Raw genomic sequence first — 9,730 nt, forward strand, 5'->3', positions numbered from 1 at the left:
AGTGAGCTTTTCGATCTCAAAATGGGAAGCTGATTTGGGCATCACCACTAATTACACGTTCTGGAATAATATATGTCCTAATTTATTCAGAATGACAAAAAATACAAATTTACAACTAATACAATATAAAATTCTTCATAGAACACATTATACAGGATGTTCCAAATGGGTCTCACAAACTCAAATATTTGCCCTCATTGTACAGATAACACAGCAGATAGATTCCTACATGCTTTCTGGTCATGTTCACCTGTGCTCGGGCGGGGCGCTGCCTGGGTTTGAGTGGAGCACTACATAGGGCGAGCATGAGCATACTTGAGCGAGAGAATGTGTAAGTGTGACAGAGGAGTGAGGGTGGTCCTGGCTGCGCTGCCTGTGGTGCCTGGGGCAGCAGCGTGTCTTGTCTATCTCTTCCTGGCTGGGGGTTGTGGGGGGCAGTGGAGTCTGGAATCTGGCTCTGCGGACCCCGGTGTTTTGCTTCCCAACTACATCTCTCCACATTTATCCACTTAGGTCTGCGAGGGGTTTCCTACTGATGGAGAGACCGGGGCTACCAGAAAGTGGGTCCAGAAAGTGGGATGCTCTGCAGTTTTAATTAGTCATACACACTCATCCAGGACTTTGGGGGCTGCCTCCGAGGAAAGGGGGGGGGCAGTGGACAGAGCCTTCACTTTGGAGGACTGGGGGTGAGCGCCACTCTGGGCACATCTCCTGGCGGTCTCCCTAGGGCTGTGGGTCATCCAGGCTCTCTCAGGCCGACCATCCCAGTGGGGGGAGTGTTTGCCCCTGGTTCTCATGGGGCGGAAAGCTTTGACCCACGGTGGTCCACTCTGACCTCGGGTGCTGTCTCTGTGGCTGCTGCAGCTCTGCCTGGGGGGCTCTGTGTGGGCGGCTTGGGTCGCAACACCTGCCCTCCTGGAACTGAAGGTGTGTGGGCTACCTGGCTGCTAGGATTCTTTCCTCTGCTTGTTGGCTAGGTGTAGTGGCCGAGCTCCTCCCATCACCCTGGCTTTCACAAGTGGCATTGTTCATGCATGTCTCACACTCATGTCATGTCTGCCTCACCCTTTGGGTGAACAATGTTGAGCTACAGCTTTACTAACGTTGTAGTGGGACACTCAACACCTGAGCTGATAAACAGGCTTTCTAAACCCAACTTTAAGTATTACTGATACTTATCACTACCAAAATCAATGTGTGAATATGGAAGTTGTGATGATGTATGTCATGTCTATTATTAAGTATTATGAGATTCTGTATATTAATGCATAGGTGTATGTATATGATATATGTATATGTTTGTATGAGTGTGTACACATACCTTAACACCATTATTGGTATTAGTATTAATCTCAAAGGTAAACTACAGTACAGCAGTTGTTTAGTTATGAATGTGTCAGCCCAAGGTACTTGCCTGCTTATTTATTTTGCACCGATTGTTTGCTTAACTGATTTGCTTGGTTTCAGCAGCTGGTTGCACCACCAACCCCCCCCCCCCACCCCCCCCCCCCCCCCCCAACACCACCCCCCTCCCCTCCCGCACAAATACCCCAAAGTAAAAACTCAAACTGTCCACCAACACAGCAACATCACACATATTTGGGTTTGGCTAAATAAACAGTTTTTATAATAGCCTTCAGTAGAGGTTGGCACATATTTTCATTTTACAGAGTTTGCACTCAGGTTTGCAGTCTTCAATATGCTTGAAATTCATCCATATGCAGCTTTCTCTCCTTTTGGCGGCTTTGTAGATAAGTTGCTAGAGCGTTGGCCTGGGGAGCAGAAGGTCCCAAGTTCACCCCCCCGGGTGCTGCACTGTGGTTGCCCACTGCTCCCCTCAGTGGATGGGTTAACATGCAGAGAGTAATTTCCCCAATGTGGGATCAATAAAGTTCAATTATTATTATTACTCCTGAAACAGCGAGTGTAGTCGTACAGGCACACAAGCAGTATGAAAAAGCGTGACTGGTGTTTATGGCAAGGACATACAGTGTTGTGTGTTAAGGAGCCTACCATTCTTGAACATCTTTTCGAAGTCAGCTTGCTCTTGGATATGCTGGCCCATGTGCAGAACTCGCATTCTCTGCAGGCGTAAACGCAGGTTTTAGTGGTGAGATTACATCAGATTTGTGCCAAGATGAAAACATGTTCATCTTCTGTGTCTAGGTCAGGGGTCGGCAACCCATGGCTCCGGAGCCGCATGCGTCTCTTTCATCCTTTCACTGCAGCTCCATGTGACTTTGAAAAATAAATTGCAAGTTTAAAATAAAAAAATGTTGTCTCTCAAAAGTAGCTGCTGCCGTCATGCTCCTGCCGGTGTTAAACATGAACGCCTTTCCAGATTGACTGATGACCAACTTACGAATGTGCACTGGTTGCTCTTACGGCAGCTGTTTGAAGCAGAGAAAAGTGAGTTACTTGTCCTTGTCAATGCCTTGACAATATTTTTTCATCTTTATGTGATCTGAACTGTCTTTACAGTCTTTGCGTAATCTGATTTTTTTTCTGAAGAGACAGCTAAATTAACCTGTCACTACAATCACGTTGGTGTTACATACAGTGGTTCCGTGTAACGTACCCCCCGTTGTTTTTTGTGGGCAAGGGATTCAAAGGGCTCTTTGGGGGTTTTGCGTTGCCAACCCCTGGTCTAGGTTAATCAATATGTCTGTTTAGTTTGTGTATGTAGGCCTTCCCTTCGTCTCTAAACTAAGCAGGCCCAGTGTTTTTTAAATATTGCCAGTAAGGGACTCACTGTAGTTTGTTCGTTAAGCTTAAAGCAATTTTGTTAGTTGATCTGCTATACAAGCATATGAACTGCACCCAGCGGTAGCCTTTCATTCAATCCCTTTTTCTTAATAAGGTTTTGCCTTAGTCTAAGCCAGTTGTTACTGTATGTAATACATTGCACTGCATTTTTGAATTCCATGAATTTCTGCAATGTGTTAGGGCTATATAAAAGTTTTAGGATCTGGAACTGAATGCTGTTAGGCACTGCTGTTCTCTGCCACTCAGCAGTTGTTTAAAAGTTTCCAACTCCCGTGTTTACATGGGTCTACCTGTAGCTGTGACTGCAGTGAGCGGCTGGCCAACAGACTCTGGATGACATTTGTACGGTCCAGACAATCCATGCAGTTGCTTCGAAATATCCCCTCTTGGTTCAGCACCACCTTCCCATCAGCATCCACGAGGAAATATCTGAGTCCACATACACATACTTCCTAGTAAGTGTACATATCTAGCTGGCCGTACTGTACAGTATACTGGCACACACTAACCCAAATTCACTCTGCATTTCAGCTACCATGTCCAATAGCATCTGGAGGCGGTGCCACCTCATGTGGCTGCACTCCTTATGGAAGTCAAAAGCTATGTACCTGCACAATATAAATTATTAAAAATACAGTGACCTCAGTCAAACAGACTAAATATGAGAAACTAAATAAACCCAGTCACATAGGGTGGAGTATTAACCTTCTGTACCCCAAGCCTATTTTCTGACCAAGTGAAAATGGTGGCAGTCTTACTTTATCATGCTATTTCTCGCGCTGGTCACCATCTTGTCAAATATCAGCTCTAGTGGCATCTCTGAGCCCTTCTGATTGATCTGCTTGACAAAACAACAGCAGGTTTTAATGTTGCTTTCTTTATTTGATATGACTGCTTGTTGTAATCATGGAATAAAGCTTTAGTAAATGTTCTGCTAGCACTTTAGTTTCATTAAATGAGGGTACTCCAATACCACTTATAAGATAAACAGATTAGACCTTTGTATTTTTACCAAATTTAAAATCACTTGTCTTCCATAGAGAATAATCTGTGAGTCAAAGTGTTTCTGGAACCCATCCAACTAAAGAGAAAAACAAAGAGGCAAGCAAAATTACACTAAGAAGTTTGAAGCACACATCTGTGGTGTGTGAGATGTAAAGAATACTTACGTGGTTAACTGTTTTGCTGATTTGAGGTTTAGGCTTATACTTAAGGTTAGGTCTTTGGGACCAGTAGAAGGGGATAGAACCTCTCGTCTATGAAAGTAAATGCATAAACAGTAAACAATAAAATTCTGCTCTTTGATGCTCATCATTCAATTCTTCCTTCTGTATCATCACCACTGAAGCTCACCTGAACAAATGATGCCTTGGCACCATTGTACTGCACTATCTGCTCTGTTTCCACATAGTTGGCAGCATGGCCCTCAGAATCTATACCTGCAGACCAAAACATGTTTCAACAGTTTAATTCCAGATTTTTTTGTCCTGCATATGTTTGTTGAACACAGGCTTTAAAAATCAGACTAAACTACAAAGATGCACTAAATGTTGGTTAATCACTCAAACACGAGCTAACTGGGTCTAAAGGGAGCTTGCCTGGCTCTTTAAAGGACTAAAGGCATCTTTCCTTGCAGCGATGAAATCAAATCAGCTACAGAAACAGCGGGAAAACATGTCAGATTAAAAAACAGTCATGAACTTATTAGTCATGTTGGGGGACCTCATGTGCATAAACTGTTATTAATAGAATCATTATTTACGTCCAACATGCTCAAACAAAGGACTGCGGCCTGCATGTAACACCTTCATCCTGATTGTAGTGAGTTGAAACAAAGAGATTTCAGATTTGAGTGCCTAAACCAGGCTCCAGGCTGGGGAACCATACCTGACTCTCCCGCTGAGACGTCCAGGATTCCCGCTGCTACAAGCGACAAATGGCGGAGGAACTTGCTATTTGCTATGATACTCTAGGTGTATTTGAATGCGTGAGCTATGAATTCATGATTCCTACATAAAGTTGAGTATTCATACCCTTGGAAACTTCTAATTCAAAGTTACGTTCAATTGAAGAAGAACGTCTATATGTATATATACCACTCTATTCTCACCCTCCGCAGGTGGTCTCATCCACTTTCCAAGCTCGGGTCCTCTACCAGAGGCCAGGGAGCTTGAGGGTTCTGCCGCCGTGTCCTTGTTGTTCCTAGGACTGCACTTTTCTGGACTGAGATGTCGGATGTTTTTCCAAGGATCTGTTGTAGCCACTCCTCCAGTTTGGGGGTTACTGCTCCCAGTGCTCCGATCACCACAGGCACCACTGTGCCCTTCACCTTCCAAGCCTTCTCCAGTTCTTCTCTGAGCCCTTGGTATTTCTCTAGTTTCTCATGTTCCTTTTTCCTGATGTTGCCATCGCTTGGTATTGCCACATCCACCACTACGGCTTTCCTCTGTTCTTTGTCCACGTTTATTCGTCTGGCTTCGTTGTCTCTGGTGTATCTCTTTTAGGCGGCTGGTTGGCAGCTGCTTGGCAGTTTTGAGTGCTTCAGGTATAGGCATCTGGCTGTACCTCTTTTCATTGCACCCTTCTGGGCCTCTGTCATTTGGCTCACTTCCCTCCGAGCTGCCTTGATTTCTGCCTCCAACCTTCGTTTCCATGGTGGATATTGTTTGTCATGGCTCCCATGGTTGCTCTTATAGCCAAGCACCTCTAGGATCACTGATGCTGAAGCGTATATCAGCTCATTGGTTTCTGTGATTGTTGTGGTAGGGATCACTCTCAATGCTGCATTCACATCTTCCATGAGACTTTCTGATGGTACTTCACTTAGCCATTGTAGTTGGCTTCGGGGTTGCCCATTCAATGATCCTATCTTTCAGGTCAGTCGTTGCCTCGCTCAGCGTATCTGTGCTCATTGGGGCTTCATACCCAACCGCACATTCTTTGCATGTAACCCCTCTGAGTAGGGTTACTTAAGTAGTAGCATTCCAACAGAGCCTTGTTCTCACATCTTAGCCATTTCTTTCTTGTTCCAGTAGCCCACTTCTCGTCAAGGGGCTCTGGTTCCCCAACACCTGACGCAGACCTTGTTAGATCGGGCGATGTCTGAGCCGGTATTTCATGTGGTTCATTGTTTGTTTGTCCATCAATATGTTGTAGGCGGTAGCTTGAAGGGTCTTGACCACACAAGAGATTCCGTCCGTCTGACTCACCTGAGTCACCTGAAGCTAGCTCGGCGGACAAAAACATCACGGACATCCTAGAGTCCATAGAGAAAAAAATATCAAGCTTCGACGTGCGTCTGGCACTAGTGGAACTCCTCCACAAAGAGTTTATGGCCCTCCGCGACTCCCTGGAATTTAGCCAGCAGCAGGTGGTTTCTCTCGCCACCGAGAACGAGGCCCTGAAGGGAACGGTGCAGTCCCTGATGGAGGATGTGGCTCAGCTAGCAGCCGAAAATAAAAAAATAAAAGAAGGCATCATTGATCTGCAGGCCCGCAGCGTGAGGGACAACCTGGTGTTCTTGGGGATTCCAGAACAGGTGGAAGAAAACGTGGAAACCACCATTAAAAACTTCCTTAAACAACAGATGAAGATTCCAGTGGAAGTTGTCGACAAGATGGCGTTTCACCGTTCCCACCGACTCGGGGGAAGACGACCGGATGGCCAGCGCCCTCGACCCATCGTTGCCAAGTTTCATGACTTTAAGCAGAAGGAACTGGTTAAGAGCCGAGGCAGACAGCTGAAGGGAACCGACTACAGCGTCAACGACCAGTTCCCCAAGGAGATCCTCGACCGCCGCCGCCGACTGTTCCCCATCCGTAAGAGGTTCATGGCAGAAGGCTGCAGGGCTATCATCAGCGTCGACAAACTGTACGTCAACGGAGAGCTCTACCGGGACCGGGAAGCAACTCTACTAGCCGATTAGTGGCTCTACTAGGGAAGCAAGTGGCTCTACTAGCAGGTGGTATGTAAAAAAATGGTTTAATATAAAAGGTGTGTTAAAAAATAATAGATGAAATGCAACTAAGTGTTATAACTTTACATCCAGTATTCAAACTCGTTCCCTCGCAGATGTTTTATGTAAATGTTTATTGTCATTCTAATGTCACTCACTCACTCACTTTGCAAAGTGCTCATCATGCTTAATCACTCACTTTCCTTTCACTTTAATTTTCTTTTCCTTTACTCTTTTTCCTTCACCTACTTTCACTCCACACTGTGTACATCCTTCTTTTCTCTATTCTTCTCCCACATAGTCAGCCAGCTATGTAGCCCTCCAGCAGCCACACACAAACATCTACTGCACAGGGGAAACACGTGCACATACATAGACAACACACAACTCAGAATACACAGGTACTTAAGGTTAGCCACACACCTAAAGTCTGTCACACTACATACACACAAGACTAGTGATCCACAGCAGTCAGGTAAGATATGACACCACTGAAGATTGTCACTTGAAATGTACGTGGAATCAATAAGAAGGAGAAACGATTTAAAATATTTAGTCATTTGAAAACCGTAGAAGCAGACATTTCTTTACTACAGGAAACTCAAATTCCCAAAACTATAGATTACACTCTGGCATCAACAGAGTTCCCACATGCTTACTTAGCCGGTTACAATACAAGTCGCCATCCTGATAAATAAAAAGATTAACTTTACTCATAACGATACCATTGTCGATCCAGAAGGGAGATATATATATATATTTATTAAAATCTTGATAGGAAACATTGAATATTGCATAGCTAATGTGTATGGTCCTAATGTTGACGACCCCTCTTTATTTCACAGCTTCTTCACATCACTGTCTGCTCACTCTGGTTCCAAACTTATAGTAGGAGGGGACTTCAATTTGGTATTTAACCCAGAGTTGGACAGGCTAAGCAAAGCTGTGAGCAACAGGAACTTGCAATCAGTACAGACCTTAAAACAGTACATGGATGACCCAGTCTCTGTGACACATGGCGTTCTCTTCATCCTACATCCAGGGAATATACCTTTTTCTCACCAGTTCACCACTCTCACTCCCGTATAGATTATATTTTAGTAAATAACTCAGTCTTACAAGATGTCTCTGACACCAATATTCACTCTATCACAATCAGTGATCATGCACCAATGTCCATTTCGTTGATTAAGACAGTCGAACCATCAACCAGGCATTGGAGGTTTAATACATCATTACTCAATGATCAAGACTTCATCAGTTATGTCAGGAGAGAATGGGCAACCTTTATAGAAATCAACGATACACCGGAAATCTCACCCTGTGTTCTTTGGGAGACTGCGAAGGCAGTTATGCGTGGTAGAATTATTTCATATTCATCGCACAAGAAAAAAAGGACATGCTACTTGAATTAGAATTAGAGCAAAAAATAAAATCTCTACAGATTAAATATGCTGCCTCTCCAACCAATGATAGAATCCTAGAAGACCTAAGGATTCTAAAGCTGAAATTAAATAATATAATTGATTGCAAATTTCCAGACAGATCAATTACGCTGGGAGAACTTTGACCATGCTAACAAATGTGGTAAATCTTTAGCTAAACAATTAAAAAATAATAAAGAGAAACAAATCATCCATTCAATAACTAATAAGAAAGGGAATATTACTCATGATCCCCATGAAATAAATGATACCTTTAAAAACTTTTACCAAGAGTTATATACGTCCCAAATAGATCCATCCACCTCAACCATAGAAGAGATTCTGAATAAACTAGAACTGCCAAAGCTAAAGGAAGAACAATCCACAACTCTAGACTCATTGTTATCTTTGGCAGAACTACACAAAGCTCTGCAGGAGATGCCCAATAAAAAAGCTCCAGGACCAGATGGATTCCCAACTGAATTTTATAAAGAGCTCTGGTCCATGCTGGCACCCAGCTTTTACAAAATGGTAGCTGAAATTAAACAACAGCATTCATTACCCACAAATATGAATACTGACTTCATAAGCCTGCTCCAAAAACCAGGAAAAGACCCTACACTCCCATCAAGTTATAGACCAATTTCACTAATAAATGTAGATCTAAAAATAGTGTGTAAAGCACTTGCTAGAAGATTAGAAAAAATCACTCCTTATATAATTCACTCTCAAACAGGCTTCATTAAAGGTAGACAGTCAACAAACAATATGAACAGATTAATCAACTTAATTATGTCACCACCCATAAACTAGAGTCAGCCATCGTCTCCTTAGATGCAGAAAAAGCTTTCGATAGAGTAAACTGGAAGTTTCTTTTAGCCACTCTGCACAAATTCCGCATTGGGAAATCATTCATAGACTGGATCCAAATATTATACAGCTCAGCAAATGCCGCAGTCAAAACAAACAACCAGATCTCACCAAGGTTTAATCTGCATAGAGGGACAAGACAGGGCTGCCCACTTTCCCCATCACTATTTGCAATATTTATTGAACCTTTAGCCGCAGCAATAAGACAGCATGAAGGAATTACTGGAATATCGACCAAATCAGAAAGTCATAAAATACGTTTATATGCTGACGATGTGTTACTGTTTCTCCTGGAGGCACAGGCATCTCTTCCTACAACTATCAGCCTCATAGATGAATTCTCAGGACTTTCAGAATACTCTATTAACTGGACCAAATCCATAGTGCTACCACTTAACCTTAAGGTGAATAACATCTCTTCTACCACACTCCATTCAGGGAACATTAAATACTTGGGCATTGAATTATCGTCTAGGCTATCAGAGCTTATTGATCTAAACTACAATCTATTATTAAAACAAATAGAAGCAAACCTCAACAGATGGAAGTCCTTATCAATTTCACTTATGGGAAGAATTGCCACCATAAAAATTATTAAATAATTAATTACATATTCTCAATGATTTCAACTCAGCCAGCCCAGGCGTGGTTTAAGACATTAGACTCCTACATCTCACAGTTCTTGTGGAAAACCAAGCCACCACGAATTAGTTTA

The 9,730-nt window shown here is 43.2% G+C and overlaps 1 protein-coding gene across 7 annotated transcripts in view; it reads right to left on the reverse strand.

The window, feature by feature from the left end:
- Positions 1 to 9,730, reverse strand: part of LOC114843239 (phosphatidylinositol-3-phosphatase SAC1-B) — an 89,912-nt gene that overhangs the window by 49,567 nt on the left and 30,615 nt on the right. For 5 of the 7 annotated variants that reach the window (XR_008692756.1, XR_008692757.1, XR_008692759.1 and 2 more), the window contains 7 exons: positions 4,120 to 4,205; positions 3,936 to 4,022; positions 3,779 to 3,847; positions 3,525 to 3,604; positions 3,276 to 3,374; positions 3,057 to 3,195; positions 2,014 to 2,083 (listed from right to left, as the gene is read on the reverse strand). Coding sequence is in view for 2 of the 7 variants with exons in the window: in XM_029129597.3 (XP_028985430.1) it covers positions 2,014 to 2,083; positions 3,057 to 3,195; positions 3,276 to 3,374; positions 3,525 to 3,604; positions 3,779 to 3,847; positions 3,936 to 4,022; positions 4,120 to 4,205 (630 nt within the window). In the remaining 5 variants the exon portion in view is untranslated. Of the gene's footprint in view, positions 1 to 1,546; positions 1,829 to 2,013; positions 2,084 to 3,056; positions 3,196 to 3,275; positions 3,375 to 3,524; positions 3,605 to 3,778; positions 3,848 to 3,935; positions 4,023 to 4,119; positions 4,206 to 9,730 lie in introns of those variants that run through there. The other 2 variants (XM_055503018.1, XR_008692758.1) reach the window with 2 other exon arrangements.

Source organism: Betta splendens, chromosome 16 (genome assembly GCF_900634795.4).
Source record: "Betta splendens chromosome 16, fBetSpl5.4, whole genome shotgun sequence".
In the NCBI taxonomy this organism is placed as follows: Eukaryota; Metazoa; Chordata; class Actinopteri; order Anabantiformes; family Osphronemidae; genus Betta; species Betta splendens.